Source organism: Mycteria americana, chromosome 16 (assembly GCF_035582795.1).
Source record: "Mycteria americana isolate JAX WOST 10 ecotype Jacksonville Zoo and Gardens chromosome 16, USCA_MyAme_1.0, whole genome shotgun sequence".
Classification (NCBI taxonomy): Eukaryota; Metazoa; Chordata; class Aves; order Ciconiiformes; family Ciconiidae; genus Mycteria; species Mycteria americana.
The window spans coordinates 11186862-11205159 of NC_134380.1; the positions used below are offsets into that span (position 1 = coordinate 11186862).

General features: G+C 42.7%; 1 protein-coding gene across 4 annotated transcripts in view; it reads left to right on the forward strand.

Moving 5' to 3' along the window:
* CEP112 (centrosomal protein 112) overlaps positions 1–15881 on the forward strand; it is a 175446-nt gene extending 159565 nt beyond the window's left edge. For all 4 annotated transcript variants that reach the window (XM_075519264.1, XM_075519263.1, XM_075519267.1 and 1 more), the window contains 3 exons: positions 11552–11653; positions 14025–14089; positions 15484–15881. In XM_075519264.1, the coding sequence (XP_075375379.1) occupies positions 11552–11653; positions 14025–14089; positions 15484–15487 (171 nt within the window). In that variant the 3' untranslated portion in view covers positions 15488–15881. The remainder of the gene's footprint in view (positions 1–11551; positions 11654–14024; positions 14090–15483) is intronic.
* The last annotated feature ends 2417 nt before the right edge of the window (positions 15882–18298 follow it).

Here is an 18298-nt window from a genome sequence, read left to right on the forward strand (position 1 = left end):
TATAACTCTTCAGTCTCTACGAGTGACTGACAGATCCACGAAGCTTAACTCTTTGTTACAATAACCCTCTGGTGATCGCACAGAGTTAACCTTTCTTTATTATAATTATCCAGAGAGACAGAGACAAACTATCCTATAAATAAGGGGGCGGGGGGGAATATGTTAGAAGGACTCTGATGGCAAGCCCTCAGCTGTCTAGAGACGAGCGTGGCACTGCAGTTGGAGAGGAGCCGTTGTTTTTATGGAGCTTTTCCATTCCAATACTTCACGTTCTTGTATGAACTTGTGTTTACTCCTGTTTACTTTTGCGATCCACTTTACAGTGGGAGTAGATGCAATCACGTTCTATCTGTGGTGTTTCATCAGTGGTGTGGTACGGCAACGTTATCTGAATGACGCGTTCCAACGCAGATGAACGTACAAATGTCAAAAGTGCCTGGGAACTTCTCCCATTTTGACTAACCTGAATAATTTTATCCTTTCCATAAAGGTTGGCCTGTCTCTGCTAAGCATGGTTTTCTAGGACGATGGTCCATGTGTGCAGCAATATTACTTCTAGATTGGAGTCTCAGAACTTCATCTCGCAATGCTGGATGTGAGATGCGAGATTCAAAAATCAGATGTCCAACTTCTCGAGACATATGTAATTGTATTCATGGAAAGTGGCAAAATAGCAGTAAATAAAATGTAACTCACACTTAATATATAGTTTTTTATATATAGGTTTCTTGATATATAGTCCCAAGACAGTGAAAGCAGTCTGGGAAGGTTCCTAGGAAATTTGGGTGCGTCCAAACCTCTTCCTTGCAAAGCAATGCTGAAATTGCTCATATCTCAGTAATATGTAACTGTGGGAACGGGCTTCTCATCCACTAACCCCATTTAGGTGTGTTCCTGTATCGTACACTCTTGTGGCGTATCACTTGGTTGTCTCTGATACGTGCCTAGATCTAATGTAAGACAATATTTCTGATAGAAAGATCTTTCATTCTACTAAAAATGTTTCTCTTCCTTGAGTCATATGGCGTTGTGCAGTTGTCAGTCATAGTTAAAAAATCTAAATTGTTCATACAGCAGACTTCACATCCTGTGAATGTGTAATTAAAAATTATGCACATCACTGAGAGCTTAAGCGTGCGCCTTAATGAATCCAGGAATTTAGGCATGTGCAACAAATTTTGCTGAATTGGGGCCTTTATAAAAATTAATGGTAGCGATCTTCTTGCTTTATTACCTGATTTCTTTAGAATACCTCATTTCATTTCAAATTCCTTTTTGTAAGGGTAATCACCCCAACTCAGTGTACTAAAAAGCTCCGAGGATCTCTCTTTTGAGAATTACACGCAAGAATTTTTTCAGAAAAAAACCTCTATTCTTTTCATTCCTTGTTCTGATGTTTTTAACTATAGGGGTGGATTGAGTATGATGTAAAATTTCTAATTGGGGATAGTAGAGGGGAAAAAAGTTCCTCATGTTCACAAACAAGTGAAGTAGCATCACTGTAGATACTCAAACCATAGGAATACCCCTCCAAGCCGTCACGTCACAAATAGAGACTTAACGGAGAAAGATTCTCTGAGGACAGAAAATCAATTGTGTTCAATTCATGAATATTACTGAGGAAATGAAGGAGAATACCAATGTAGATTTCCAGCCCTTTAATTTCTTTTTTCTCAAGTATATTATAAAAAAGGGAGAAAGGAGTTCTCTGAATAAGGATGTTGTAGAAGTATTTGGAATCAAATGGAACAGCTTAGTTTGTTAAGTGGATTTCGTTCATGTTCACATGAAAACAGGAGTGATAATTGTAAAAGAGCCACGATTCAAAAGCATTCAGCGAGTTTTCATTTTTAATGTTTATTATTCTGATTTGCTCAATTTTTTGTGACTGCTGGATATTTACCACATTCAGCCTAACTTACTGTTTCCATGCCAACTAAATATATTTGTTCTCAGATGAATGCTGTGATGCATCGTTCTGAAATTTTAGTTGCTGTGTAGCACAGAGAGCTGCTAACATTTGCCGCACCTTCTCCTTGATGGGAACGGTGCTACTGCCTGCAGATTCCCGGAGCTGTGAGTAAACAGTAAGACAGAGATGAGCAATGTATGCCGATGTCCAAAGTATGGGTCCCAAATACTTCTTAATACAACGATGGCTGGAAGACTTGAGTAATATTAATAACCCTGTAGCTCAGGGCTTTTGGTCCATATTTCTTTTCAGATTCATTTTTAAAGATATCACAGAGTTTTGAATGCAATCAGATACATTCACAGAAAATCTTTGCCCTCACTTATATGGTCCTGCCCTGCTATATATGGTCTGGAAAAATCACATGGAAGCAGTGGAGTTTCCTGCCTCTGGAGGTGGGTGAGCGACTGCAGGAAGCTTGGTACAAACCCAGCCTCTCTCCTCTTACAGGACTTCTAGCTCAGGTGCCCCAGATGATTGCAAAAGCCAGGCAGTGCTTCTGGGGCCCCGGCCTTGAATTTCCAGACTTTCTCCAAAGGTTGTCTTTCTCGGAACGTGTTAGGGTCATCTAAAATCAGGCTAATAAGCTCTAGGTTAGGTATTTAAAAAGAAAAGTTTGCTTTGTGGCCAGCTGCAGGTGAGGAGGATTTGGGCAGCCTTTGTTTTGCAGAGCCGACGAGCACTTTGGAAACTGAGAAACAAACAGTCAGCACGCACTGGAGGTAGTGATGAAATTCTGCCATTTGCTCCGCTTGCTTCAACCCACGTCACTGAAACGCTTCCAGAATTTTCCCCCGGAGACCCATTTCTGCTCCCACAGAAATGGGAAGCTTAGTCTAGGTTTGAATGATCTTAACCACAGAAGTGATTCACAGAGAGCAGCCCTTGCACTGTCCCTGCCTGCGGACCGGGCGATTAACCCCTTGGGCAGGCAGCGCTGGCCCCAGGGCTCAGCAGCCTCTGGTGCGATGGGGAAGAAAGTGAGAATCGGCAAGAAGTTGCCACAAGAAGTTTTCAAGAACAGCGACACCAAATATCGCCCCATGGAAACAGTTCCTGCAGTTTCTGTACGCGACCAGCACGGACCGGAGAGGCTGCATCTGAAGAGCGCTTGTTCTTCTGCAGTTCTGCGAGGCTGAGGAAGGGTCCTTCCATCCCTGCCCACTCGCTTCTGTCCATCCATTGCTCTGCCAAGCACTGGGCTCAGGAGGGTACTGCGTACTTCTGCTGGTTTCCTCCATAAAGCATTTCATATATGTATATATATTGTGGAAAATGTAGGAGACAAAGAGCCAGAGGGGCACAGCTCCCCAGAGGCTGGCACCTGAAAATCTGCTGGTTCAATGTCTGCAGCCAGCACAGTAGAAGATTTCTTTTCTAACTCCTTATGGTGAACAAATTTCAAGTTTAAAGCATTTTTATTGAAAAGAAGATGTTGGAGAGCCACATACAAGCAGTGAAGAATCTGATGTAAGTGAGAGCACGCTGGTCAGGCTCTTTGGCGTACGCAGACCAAGACATCCATTTCTTAGTTTGTTGTTCTCTTTTCAGACTTCCCAGTAGGGGCTGCTGGGGAAGAATCAGACTGATTCTGGTTATATCTCTATAAGGGGCCTTTTGTGGATATCGGTGCCCTGATAGGTGTATGGCAACGTTGATGAAGGTACCATAAAATGACTGCTGACATTATTGGGAGCCAAATTCTACCACTTTTACTTTGGTTAGTGTCTATCATACATGCAATTCCATTGATATATTAATTAATCACTTTGATACAAAAGCACCCCCCAATTTTTAATTAAGACTGAGATTGTTAGAATAAATCATAACTTTGCATTTGACATATTTTATATTTTGTATAGCATTTTCTTTAACGGCCTACTATGAAAGAAATGCAGAATTAAACAGAATATAGTAAGTTATGCTGTATAGCATGAAGTTTCAGATTAGCAGAAGGAGACAGAAGCTGAGATTCAAGCACAGAAAAACAGATTTGCAGGTGGGATTTGAAAGGAGCTGGAAATCAATGGAGTTGAAAGTTCCCAGGAGCTCCATATGGCAGGAACTGTGGGAGAGAAGACTCTCACCAACTGTGCAACTGTCAAAGGGAAAAGAGGTAGATGATGATGATGATGTCCGTGTGGAAGTCAATGATCAAATGTTAGCTTTGGTAATCAGACACAACTGGAAAATACACAAATATATACCTACTTCATAGAACAGAATGAATTATTGGAACGAAGTAGCCAGCTGGAGAAAGACAGTAAAAGAGAAACTACAGAACAAATAGTTAAAAGGAAGAAGAGAATTTTTACCAAAAAAGAACAGAAGCATATGCCGGCATGCAGGAATTAGAGAGTATTTTAAAATGTCAGTTTTCTAGCTCTTCGTCTTAAATAGTAGTGAATGAGAACGAGATCTTTCTTTTAAGAGAGCAGTACGTCATTTTAGAGCGTCTGCGGTTTGCTTGCATATTATCAATTAAGGGAATTTTGTTCTTTCAGAAGTCTTTAAAGTAGGACTACAAGGCCCATGATGCTGGTGTTTAATGCAGGGAATTAAAAAAAAGAAGGAATGTCAATGCATGGAGGAGCCAGTCAGATGACAGAAGAGAAGAGCAGAGACACCTCATCTCCAGCGCGGGCTCTCAGCGATGCGTGCTCAATTTGTGAACTGTCCCACTCATTTTTTCTAGGTGATGAGGTGCCTGGATGGAGCTAAAAAGGACTGAAAAAGGCCAGCTTCGTGCTGATCTTCAACATAATTTAAATTCTAAAGTATTCTTTTGTTTGCAGTTTAATCGGCACGACACGCCATCCATCGGGCGTCCATCGGGGAAGCGCGGCGGTGGCCGTCTGCTGCGCCGCCCGTCCGCACCGCTGCCCACAGCTGGGCAGACTCTCACCGGCCCTGACGCTTTGTAAACCTGGCAGCCTGTTTTCCAGTCGAGATGCTGATTAGATTTTTGTTCTTGAAAGAGGGGAAACGGTGATAGTAAAAGTAGCTTCTGATTATTATCTACAAAGATTTGCTTGTTCACACAGTCAGTGTGAAAATACTGAGCCTAATCCTGCATGCTGCTGAGCTTTGTCAGCTCTCCCTGGCGTTAGCGAGCACTCGGCACCTCTGCGTATCAGACGCTGAAGCCGTGCCTTGCTGAACCACCCCGGGATGGAAAGGATTATATAGAAGGTAACGCATGCTGGAATGTAAAACTGAAATACATAAATACATTCCAGTGGTGGTGTCAAAGATGCTTAGAGCTTTATTTCAGGCTTAGTTATCTTGATAGCGTATTAGGAATCACCAGAGCCAGAAATGAACACCACGTGTATTCATTCAGCTTTGGCCCGGCAGCGCTGGTTGGTGGCTGGGCTGGTTTAGGTTTTGTTCCTCCAGGTCGGGGGGTGTGAGCCGGGTCCGCGTCCCCTTCGCCCCGCGGAGCGGAGGACCGCTCCTGGCGCGATGATGACTTCTCCGGCCGATGGAAGGACGGCATTCACAAGACCTGAAGGAAATAGTGCCTGGGGACAAAGATGGCATCTGCGATGAGTCGTGTGGAAGGAGGGGAGAAGAAGTCGGGGATCCTCCAAATCGCAGCTGGAACAATAGCGGAGCCCTGGAGAGGGGGAGGTTGAGAGAACAGCGCGAATTTTCTAGCCACAACATTCCTGGTTGTTCTATGGTGTTGACAGTGAAAGCTTTTATTCCTCTCCAACTCGCGTAATCCCAAGAATGCTGTTCTTGCCATATGCAGCCCAGTGGTGGGTTTTTTTAAAAAAGTTTTGCCTGCCTTCCCTTCCTTTGCAGCTATGAATTATATAGACTCGTATTGCTTAACTACAAACAGGATTTTCCAGGTGGGAGACCTTGGTTAAGAAAAGAAAGATATCGAAATACAAGCCACTGAAGTAATAAGGCTTCTTGGATGCAGGTTGGAAAAAAAAAACCGACTTAGAGCAGAAAGCTCAGTGTGCAGGGAGCAGCGCGGTGTAACTGGAGGTCCCCGCGGGTTAGTAAAACACAAGGCAAAAATGTTTTGGACGCTCAGATGGTTTACTAGCTAAAGACAGAAAAACAAAGAGGACAGCTATGCCACCAATTTATGTTTTATTGAAACTGTCAGAACAGAGGCCGTTCTCCAGCGGTATTTTCTCAGTGGAGCACAACATGGTGTACACTTGACAAAATAACTTGCTCAGCTGATCTTGCTTGGTTACTGCTTTCAGCTGAGCCAAATTCATGCAATTTATAGCGTTCATTACTTTTCTTAAGAACTTGAGAACATTTGTATCAAATTGCATTCTATTCCTCTAAATCTGGAAGAACCATATTTCAACGTACGTTTCACAGTAAGAAGAGAAATTCCCACTGCCTGAAATAAGAGAGGATGTGGACTAAAAAGCAGCAGCTATTCATGTTGGATGATTATATTGTGAAAAGACAAATGTTCAGGCCTTGTTCTTCATCGAAAAAAGGGATACGTCATTTGACTCTTCACTAGGAAAAATTGTTGGAGAAGATTTCAAGCTCCAATTAAATATTCTCTTATGACAGAACACTGAGAGATCTGAAGTTTAAGGAAAGTTCAGATTTTGGTAGATTTGGTTGCTCGGTTATAGACGTTGCTCACGTCCCCCAGGCCAGCTGATGGAGGAAGGGGCCCACACAGACTCGAAGCAGTTTTGTGGGAGTAGAGCTATGCTCGCTCGGGGTTTAGGCGTGCTGAGAAGCAGAGGAGGAGTCACTGCAATTAGGGAGAACACAAACAAGCAGTGATTAATCATTACTTTGACATTCTTTGGGTTGTTGTTTGGTTTTTTGGTGTTTTGTTGATTGGGGTTTTTTTTAATTGGGATGGCATCGTAGCAATTTGTCCTTCGCTTGCCCTTTTCAAAGTGCTTTCAGAAAATTACTTCAGCAATCTTCACTTCACCTGAATGAAGTTGACCTATGCAATATTATCATTATTATTATTATTATTATCCTCATTTAGAAGGATGAGACTTTAGTCTGAGATTAAATGATTTGCCTAAGGCTGAAGGAGTTATTTTTACCTTTTTGGTACCCTAACCTGTCGTCAGATTTATTACAGCAGATCTTTCACGTCTTTCAGAGATGTGTATTGCAGAACAGATGCATAACCTTTTTAAAGCGATTTCTCTTTTAAACAGCATTGTAACATATCATTGTTTAAATAATGCAGGAAAGGATTTGAGAGAGACAGGAAATTACTTTTCTCATCTTACTCCCCCTGAAACATGGAGAAAATTTGATAAGCATTAAATGATCCTAATTATGCCTTTTGGTCACTATCTTAGTATTTCCTGGCACACGTGGAATTATTATCCTTCGCAAATATTATAAACAGGCAGAAATTAAGATACTAAAAAAACCGCAACACCTTAGTTAAGTGAACCGCCTTTTGATTCTTATCTGACATAAACAAAATGTTAACCTCATGCCCTTCACGACAAGATTTATTTTTTTTAAAGGAACTTGAACAACTCTTCTATGGGCCCTTCATCTGCTTTCGCAATGTATACTTCAGTGTTTCATTGGCATTTTCCTTATGCTCCTCTGGTTCAAATCAAGTAATTTACAAGTGGGAGAGCTGGAGAAGATTGCAATTGGGTTTGGATTTTTTTAATTTTTTTTTTTTTTTATGAGACGGGGATTTTGCACCAGGGCCAGTGTGTTCTGGATGATAAACTCAGCATCACAGACCTCTCGGAAGTAAGGGGAGAGCTGGCTATCAGGAACCTGAATACGATATGGCGTAGTTGTGGCTGTATAGCAAAGCATAGAAGAGAAGCAGAATATCCTCTGCTTTGCGGGCTGTTCTTAGCCCATGGACTAAAGTGCATCTGGTCATCTTGAAAATACTATATTTCTCCTGGATGTGCTTAAGTAGTTTCTTTCAAAAAGGAGGGAGAGTGAGTACAGTGCAGCTAGGTGCCAGTGGGACTTGCTGCTGGTCAGTCCTGTGCTCCCTCCTGCTTCTCACCCAGCCCCACAAGCATCCTTTGGAAGCTTTTAGAAATAATGAGTAGCTGCAAAACTCAACTGTCCCACCTGAAGACTCCTTGAAGTAGTAAATTGAAACTTGTCTTGTGCTACTGAAAAGCACAGGGCCAGGCCTGACTGCTTAGTTTGGAAAGCTCCGTTTTGGATACGTCTCTTCTGGGCATCAAAACCAACTTCTATCTCTTTTGAGAACAGCCAATGCCCAACTATGACAAGATCTCATGGTCGCCTGTGAAATTACAACTTCCCTGCTTTTTGCATCACTTTGTATAACCGTGTGAATATTTGTCTCTTCTTTTTTTTCTAATTTATCGTGTGACTAAGCATACGTGAGCTATGTGTGGCAACTTCAGCTTTCAGTTGTTTCTACTGACACCAAAGATGATTGATGGTAAAACTTTAAACCTCATATGTTAGCCACCAACCTGAATAAACAAAGACCAGTGTGGCAGCTTAATATTAAAAGCTATAAAACCTTCCTGGGGGTTCACGGATTAAATCAACTCACCAAAATGAATTTTCAAAAACAACTTTCTCAGGACTGAAGAAAAACGAACACAACAGTAAATGAAATAGAGCTATCCTCATCCAGCAGACTAAAGCCCTCCTGAGGGCTAAAGAATTGCAATTTTAAACATCTCTCAAGAGTGCAAGAGGAGACACAGTATTTGTGGATCCTAGGGAGGCAGCTTGAGGCTATAAAAGAACAAAAAAGCCTTTAAGGCACAAAAAAAAAAAAAATTTAAAAACAGATCCCTGCAGACATAGCTTTCATTGGTCAAAAATAAGTGTTAAAAAATAAAAACCTTCCCCCGTTAAAATTAGTATACATTAGCCCACTATATGTTATTTTTCAGTTATAAGAAGTGATTCAGATTTTTGCCATGCACTATTTTAATCTCTTGGGTCAATAAACCTTGATAGTAACTTCAGCCAAAAATATCAGCATGTTGTTTATCATAATATGACAGGAAACAGCTGGGATCTTATTTTCATCTTATCGTGATGCAATTATTAGTGAGCACAGTTGAAAGTAACATATTTTGTCTTAGCAAACAAACAAATTGGAGTTGTATCCCAAAGAACAGTTTTCACTGCAAAAAAGTGTGTCTCTTCTCTCTGAAATAGAGTAAGAAATCAGCCCCAAGCAATACTTCAGCTACCAGGGCTTGTTTCGCATTTTCTTTCTCCGTTTTGAGCCGACCCAGTAATACATAGCCTTACTTTGGAGCACTGTATGTATTTCTTCCTGGCTTTCCAAGAAACGCCTTCGTCAAAAGGCACAATCCCCTTGCTCCTTTGCAGAGTTAACAGCAAACGTTAACAGCGTTGCGAAAGCACGCATCTAGAGGACACCTGCAGATTAAACTATTAAAGCCAGTGACCTGGGTGAAAGAAGACTGGGGCACAATTAGAACATTATTGTTTCACTCCCAGAGCTGCATTAAAATTTTTGTTGCATCTACTTACAATGAAACTTTCTTGACTTTCCTCTAGGGAAAATTATAATAAGGGTGTGCCTGGCACCTGAGGAAGCGGCGCGAGTCCTAGGAGCTCGATAGGCATGGCTCGATCGTGGTGTAGGCAGTTATATCGGAGCCCGGGCTCAGCTCCTGACGTCCGCATCCCCTGTAAATGGAGAGCCTGAGTGCAAGTCAGGCCCCTGCCATGGAGCTTCTGTGCTGGTGGGGTCACCCCAACATATTGTCAAGGTGATCGATCATCCGGATCCTCTTAATCGTGAAATAGATCTTTATTATGCAAAATTTAGGGAATAAAAGCATTCTGCTGTTCTAGCTGCCTGTTTCTGCTCCTGTTTCACCGAGAACAAATGTAGCATGTTGAATTGACTGAAATATATGTTTCTGCTCTATCAAGGTCCCCACCCAAATGAGCTGTTGGCTCAGAAAATATTTGTCCTGGCAAAGCACCTATGCATAGCTTTGTACGCCTTTATAGAAGTAGTAGCATAAATTTATCGGAGTAACTTTCAAAAACATAAATTTTGATCACTGGCTTATATACAAGCAGAGTTCAAACAAGGTTTCCTGCCTCCCCATTTTTTTTTTTCTTTAGATTTGCGTGGTGGCATCACTTGCAGCTCACAAGGAAAGCCTCTAATTGCCCATTTGCATAGGGATTTGGAGATTTCTTCTGCATGTTGGAATGACTCATAGACAGAATTTTCCTAAAGTTTCATCGGATTGTTTTATTCCTTTTGTATTGATAATTGTATTATGCATAATGCATATTTTAGCATGACCTGCTTTTTCCAAAAGATGGTAATTGGCACATCTTGCAGTGAACTTTGTGTTCGGTTCTCACGTGTTTAAGCGTGTGCGCTCCTTGCAAGCTGGGAGCTGGAAGTTATAACTCACGGCTTCTTCAGGTGTAAGACTGAGGTTTTGATTTGTGGTTGCAATGGTAGATTTAAGCAATTTGGTAACTAACACAAAATTAGCACAAAATGGCGTTGGTGTGTAAATGATTGGAAAAAAGATTCAATTTGAAAGTTTAAAGATATTTTATAAGTTAATCTGATATTGAATCCCTTTTATCCTTTATTTACATATTCAGCTGCTAATCCAGAAAAACACCTAAGTACTTGCTTAATTTGAATTAAGCGGTTAATCCTATTGGAAGTTAAGTACAGATGTGAGGCCCTGATTCAGCCAAGTAATAACGTGTGCGAGCAGCCCTGTGCGACTCGATGGACAGAGCGGAACCAGACGCTCCGTACTTTTCCTGGGTGAAGGTTCAGCAAATCCAACCCCACCGGAGAGATACGAAGCACAATGCTTCCAGCTGATCTGTCTTCATTTAACGTTGCTTTGTAACTGTACTGTTTACTCAGCATCTGTTGAATAAGGTTAGGGACTAAGATGTCCTCCTTTAGAAGTAATCATTTTGGTGTGAACATCTGATCTCATAACGTCTAAGATACTCGAACCTATTTGTTGAGAGTCCCATAGCATCAATGAAGTTGAGGAAGACACAAAGTGCAATGAAAAATAGTTGCACAGTAAATAAAAAAAGACCTTTAAAAGCACCTAGAAGTTGAGAAATTTTGTAAAAAAATCTTGGAAACAGTAATTCACCTTGTCTAAGGGAGTAAGCGGCAAATGTCACTCTACGGACCTGGTTCAGGTCCCACCAAAGACAAAAAGAAAACTTCTGACTATCAGTTTGCAAAGTGTATGTCTGTATATGTGCTCTATTGAGATAGATTTAGGAACGATTGTTGCTTCTTCAGACCGTGTCCCAACAAAGCCTTACTGTTTCCTTTTCATGACTTTTTCCTCCTCTCTGTATATTTTTTTATTCTTCTGTTTTCTTTTTCCTTTTGAATCACTGGCTTATATACCAGTGATTTTTTACCTCTTTTGCTCTTTACAGGTCTTTGCTGATCTTTCTTCTCTCTCCTTCCCTTTCCCTTGATATCCCAATTCTGAGTTTACTTGAACTCCAAATTGGGCAAAAGAAGCAAAAAAGTTACTCTCCGGCTTCCAAGAGGAGCCATCTATATATAAATTTCTTTTTGTTCTGTTACAGATGACCCATATACGACAAGAATATGAAACCACACTCAAAGGTCTGATGCCAGCATCTTTGAGACAGGAACTTGAAGACACCATTGTATCTTTAAAATCTCAGGTAAATTTTCACTATTCGTCCTCAACTTGTTGGACTGGATGAAAACTATCTCTTCGAGACAAGAAATTATGGCCATGTAAAATTTGGCCAAAAATACCGAATAAGTCTCAAAACCAAATTATGGCAGCACTTGCATGCTTCTCACAAGGCTTTTGTCCTCCAGTGTCCTCACCTTGAGAGCTACCATATTGTATCTTTTGATCCCAGATTTTGCTTCAGTTGGCAATTGAAATACAAATTATGCTGTATTCAGTATTAGGGGGGTTTTTGTCAACCTTTCAAATATAGCACACAGTTATCTCTCATCTTCCTTACCCTGTTTCTCCTGAAGGAATCATTTAAAGGATGCATGTAAAGGGTGCAGAAGAGAATGAGAAATCATTTTGTTTTGTTTCAGCCTATATAATAAAGCAAATGGGATATTTCTTTTAAGATAGTAGTCCAAATGATCATTGTGTTATTTCTACATTTTCCAACATAAAGAGGCTCCAATAGACTTCTGTAACTGCTTTGGTTTTAATATTGCAAAACACTAGCTCATCTAGAATAATACAGAATTGATATTACTTATATCAAATCGACTATAAAACTGGCTAATAGGAATATCAAAATGTCATTGTAGATAGGGAATTACTAATGAATTGGGTGTGTTTCTTGCACGTGGTTTCCACAGAAGTTATTCGATGCTGTCCTATTCGGTATATTAGGAGCTGGAAGAAAACAAAATGTCATCATTGCCTGAACTCACATGAGGAAGGATAAATAGCGGTAAAGAGGAGTGATCATAGATGTGGAGTAATGGTAATCCAAAGGAAACACTGTCAGCGTTCGCACACGGCCCAGTGCAGGACTGCGCATTTAAACGTGTGGGGAAGGACGGGGATGTGTCCTGGGCTGAAGGGAAGAAATGAGAGGCAGACAAGGCAATGCTGGTGACTCAGAGCTGCCCGTGAGCTCTGGGAAGAGCAAAAGCCCTGAGGACACGGCATACAAGTTTAGGCTTGGTACCGGCACACACCTTATACCAAATTTCAGGACCATTTTCCAAGCAATTATAGATCTACAAACTCTCCATTTCTCTTATGCAATATCTCTCTATGGAGATGGTTGGTAATTTAATGTATTTGGGGATTGCCCCCCTTTTTTTTTCTCTTTACAATGCGTAAGGGTTATTCTGTAGTAATTTTTGCTATGCATGAGACACTTTCCCTGGCAAAGTGTGCCTTTAATAGAAGTAGGGAATTCTCATAGGGGGAAACTTTCATATTCCTATATGCTAGTAGTGACAAGACTTCAAAACTATGGTTGTGAACCCTCTGCTTACATGTCAAAGGATTCCTAATGGAAGTGATGCTCTTTCTCATACAAATAGTTGTGGGAAATGAAGAGTTAAGGATCTACTGGGGAAATCTATTTCCAGTTGATAGGAAAAAGCTATTTTTAAAGTGTGGTTGTCTATTAGGACTGTCTGGTAGGAAGCGTTACTCTGGAGCTAATATACTAATACCACACCTTTTAATGAGTTAAAAACCAGTAGAATCTGATATCCACCTGCAGGGCTTCTGTAAGCAGCAGCAGCATTTCAAAAGGGTAAAAGTAACTACACACACTCAAACCTGGGTGCTATCCCAGAAATACATAGCTGCCGGCTGTATTTCCAGCGGTACGCTGTCATCGCAGACCACTCGGTAAGCAGGGCTCTTTCTGAAGCACAGGTGTCCTGGTCTTTGAAAATTGTTGAAATTCCTGTTTGAAAACATCAGACAAGAAGGGCAGAGGAATCTCTGCACCTGTCAGGATTATTTATTGTTGGAGGAAGATGAAGAGGATAGGCTGGGTAAAAGAACCAAGCAGTGATAAAAATAAACAACAAAAAAGAAAATATTTAAGGCTTGGGCAAAGTTTTCTAAAAATGTCGCTAAATGTAAAGAATGCTGCCCAATTGTCTGCTCTTGGTGAGTTGTCCAAAAGTGGTCCCAGTGTATTAATAAATATTAATTTTCATACACTTCAAGAACAGGTGAGTACCTTCCTCACAAGAGCAAAAGTGCAGGGATCAGAGCACCGGCCTCATATGGGAGCTGAGAGTAGAACTGGAGCTCCCAAACCCTTGCACAACCCATACGGTACCACCAGCTGAGTTTTAAAACTGTTTTGACTCTGTTCCTAAAGGAGTAGATAGTGTGCAGCTGGAGCAGGGCCAGGGAAGCCATGCTAACCATCTTCTATCAAGTATTATGCTAGTATGCAGCTAAAGTGTTACTGCATTTTATTTAGGCAGGATAGACCAGAAAAACACCCTTTATGAAATGAGCGCAAATGTATTAATTAGAATTTTGTACAGCAGTTTCACGTGGGATGTATTTTACAGGTAAATATTCTGCAGAAAAGAGTCTCTGTCCTCCAGGAAGAGCTGAACGCCTACCACGCCAGAAGGTACGTGATTATCTTTGATCAATTTGTACCATTTCACACCTGTGGATCCCAGTTATTGAAGTTTTACGGCTTAATTAAAACACTCAAATATGGTTGCAGTTTTAAAAGATCCTTATTTTCAGTAAACAAGCGTCTGAGAATTTTCCCAGTGCTTAGTCAGTACTATTAGAGCAAGATTAGAGAACTTGCAGGTGCATTACAAGTCTGGGCTTTGCCTCGACATTCATGATGAGACAGTGGCTCGGTGCACAGCTGCAGCTCTGCGGTGATGCCACCTCCTCCAGATAGAAAACAATGATGCAATGAGTAATATTACAGATCACATCTTCAAAGTACCGGATCTTCATGAGCCTGAGCTTTTTTCAGACGTTTACACCCTCCAATATAAATTATGGCAAGTGCTGCAGCAATAAAAAGCCTTGCTGTGCCTTTAGAGTAAGTGATTCACATGGAGAGGTGAGTAAAAGGAAACTTCCTAGGAAAGCCACTCCATCTTTTTTTACATTTATAGACTCTGATGATACTTGCTTATCTCACATGAGGATTTCTGCAGATAAGAATGTGTGCTTGTAAAAATAGCGTAAAAATTTGTCCGATATTTAAACATTTGTAAAAATGTTAATGGTGTGAAAGCTGTCTGAAAATATTAATCCTAAACTATTTGTTAAGGAGAATTAGCTAAAGCTAATTGGAAACTGAAAATGTCATAGATTCTTGGTAATACGTGCGGCATAGGTAACTCTGTTAGATAAATATAAAGCTGTAATTTAGTCTCTAGACTCTCTCCAACAGCAGCAGTAGTATTACCAAGGGATGCCTTTTGTCTCAAACTTATTCTGAATTAGTGTCTTCACAGTTAGGCAAACAGCTATGTAAAAAGATGAATAATCACGTACCATTAGGTCAGGCCAGGCCACAAATGACTGAAATGCTGGGGGGGGGAAGGAGCCCCGGCCATGTCCTGACGGAGAGGAAGGGCAGGGGCAGAGCCAGCGCGGCACGTAGCAGCTCTTCCCCGGTGGGGCTGCCACGGCGTTTGCTCGTAGACTTGGAGAAACTTTTGTGCTGCTTCTGTTCAGGGAAATTTTCTTCCTGACCAGGTCTTTTTCCAAGACTACATTCACACTAAATTTTGCCTTAGCATCTACCTGACCCTCACTCACTGAAATACTGCTTTTTGCTGCTTTAACGCAGGCAGACGCGTGCCCGTGGCTGCAGATGTGATGTATCTCCCCCGTGGCACGCTCCCCTGCGTGCTCCTGACCACCCGACACAGCAGCGGTCACGGCCGTATCCAGGCCCGCTGCCCACCAGACGCAGCCCTGGCTTCAGCCTGTTATGTTTTTACAGTAAGAATAATAAGATATAACTAATGAGAATCTCTTCCTTTTCAGGTAGCTGCTGGAGCTGTTGGATTTCTTCGATTGCCAAATGGACTGCTTTGAATAGGTTTGAAGATTTGGCTCTTGTAAATTAAAATGCAAAGATCAGTGGCTGTTTTGTTAGCACATAAAATGTAATGAAGTTCATGAAAGCACATCCATTGCTCGTGCCAGCATGTTTTTAGTTGTATCTTCCTTCCATTTTTTTTTATCATTATCTTATTACAGACTTATGCTTTCGATATACTGTGTTTGACTCCATGCTGAGCTTGCTTACCGAGCGAGTCGTTTCCTCTCTACTATTTTTGTTATTACTTCCCAGTACCATTCTTTTCACTTTTATACATGACGAAAATCCCATTTCCTATTATTATTGTCCAAGATATTTTAACATATTTTGACATTGGTTTGTGTCCATGTGTTTACATAATATTAAAATATTATTATTTTGTACTATTTTGTTTTGACATTATTGTCCTGCTTGGGCATCTCACTCACCTAAGTAGCCATAGTGCGTATGGGAGTTTTGTATGGCTTTGTTAACTGGGAAAATATTTCATGCTGTGTTTCAAGGAGAAAGTCTTGTAGCAAGAATGAAAACACCATGATGACAAATGCAGCCACCGTTGCCATTTAATAGCATATAAATCGATCATTGGGGTTGCATAGGCCGGTCACAGGAAAGTCCTTCGTCATTTACTGATAACACAGTTATGGGGCGTTGTTGAAAAAGAATCAGAGAATCATAGAATTGTTTAGGTTGGAAAAGACCTTGAAGATCATCGAGTCCAACCGTTAACCTAGCACTGCCAAGTCCACCACTACACCATGTCCCTCAGCACCACATCTACACGTCTTTTAAATACCTCCAGGGATGGCGACTCCACCACTTCCCTGGGCAGCCTGTTCCAATGTCTGACAACCCTTTCGGGGAAGAACTTTTTCCTAATATCCTGTCTAAACCTCCCCTGGTGCAACTTGAGGCCATTTCCTCTAGTCCTATCACTTGTTACCTGGAGAAGAGACCGACCCCACCTCTCTACAGCCTCCTTTCAGGTCGTTGTAGAGAGCGATGAGGTCTCCCCTCAGCCTCCTTTTCTCCAGGCTGAACAACCCCAGGTCCCTCAGCCGCTCCCCATCAGCCTTGTGCTCCAGACCCTTCCCCAGCTCCGTTGCCCTTCTCTGGACACGCTCCAGCCCCTCAATGTCTCTCTTGGAGTGAGGGGCCCAACACTGAACACAGCATTCGAGGTGCGGCCTCACCAGTGCCGAGTGCAGGGGCACGATCACTGCCCTGCTCCTGCTGGCCACGCTGTTTCTGATACAAGCCAGGATGCCATTGGCCCTCGTGGCCACCTGGGCACACTGCTGGCTCATATTCAGGAGGCTGTCAACCAACACCCCCAGGTCCTTTTCTGCTGGGCAGCTTTCCAGCCACTCTTCCCCAAGCCTGTAGCGTTGCATGGGGTTGCTGTGGCCCAAGGGCAGGACCTGGCACTTGGCCTTGTTGAACCCCATACAATTGACCTCGGCCCATGGATCCAGCCTGTCCAGGTCCCTCTGCAGAGCCTTCCTGCCCTCCAGCAGATCAACGCTCCCGCACAACTTGGTGTCATCTGCAAACTGACTGAGGGTGCACTCGATCCCCTCATCCAGATCATTGATAAAGAGTTGTAACCAATACGGCCTTGATTCTGCATGAGTGTAGAGGCTTTCTTGGATGATCCTGGTAAATCTCAGCAGACTCCTGAGGGTTTGCAGCGATGAGGTCTGAGCAGCGGTAGAAAGCTGAAGGACCCGGACAGGGAGTCCTCCTCATAGCTGGCTCTGCCTCCCAGGCATAGGAAGCCTTCCTTATCTCTTGGCTGTCCCTGAGCCAGAGTGTACATTAGTGCATTTGTAATCTGTAAATTTAGATACGGCAAATACAAGAATAGCTTTTTTTTTTCCTAGGCACCATCCTGCTGGCAGCGTTCATATCAAGGCACAGTTAATGCTCTGAGTGCTTGAGAGGGGGGCAGAAATTCCTGCCAAGTCCAGCTGTGGCACTGGCAGCAGCAGCGAGACCCTCCGTATCGCTGCTGACGGCGACGGCCGCTTCTCCTCCCTTGCCCCGGTGGCACCGGCGCTCAACGTGCCGCAGTCCGGGCAGAATTCGGAGGGTCCTGACCGCTTGAGTGCCCGCGGCCGGACGCGGCTGTCCCGCCGAGTCCCAGCTCGCCAGCTGCGCTCTTATCTCCTCCTGGCATGGAGATCAATGAGGAGAGGCTTTGGCAGGCTGGGCTCCATCCACCCCCACCTCCTGGCAGCGCTGGCAGGGAGCTGCTTGCCAAATGCAGGCTCCGACTTTGCTGGGCGCTTTGCTGATTGTCAGTCTGGTCTGGGCCTGGGCAGGTTTTCCACCTTTCTTGAATCAACAAGTGATTCTTCTAATTACAGATAAGGGGTTGTCATGGCTCTGATAAGCAAGGAGGTGCTGTGGCAGGTGCCGCAAAGCCTCGCCTGAGGCAAGGGTGAGTTTTGGTAGGAGGAGTTTGTTAGGATGCACTTAGTGAATTGTGGGCAGTAAAATGAAATGTATTTACTCAGAGGGGTGCACGGCAGCGATGGTTGGGCTCTGCGGGGGAAGCACCGAGAGCTCACACAGCTGCAGGCTGCGCGCGCTGGGATTTACCCGTTGGATATTGCCCTGTGTCCAAACGGCAGACCTTGGGATAGTGAAATCTCTTGTCTCATGCATGAAGGAAACGGGGCCTTTTTGATTCTGCTGTTCTGCTTGCGTTTTTGCATGATATCTGGTTGGTTATAGTGCTTTTGAAAGCGGTAA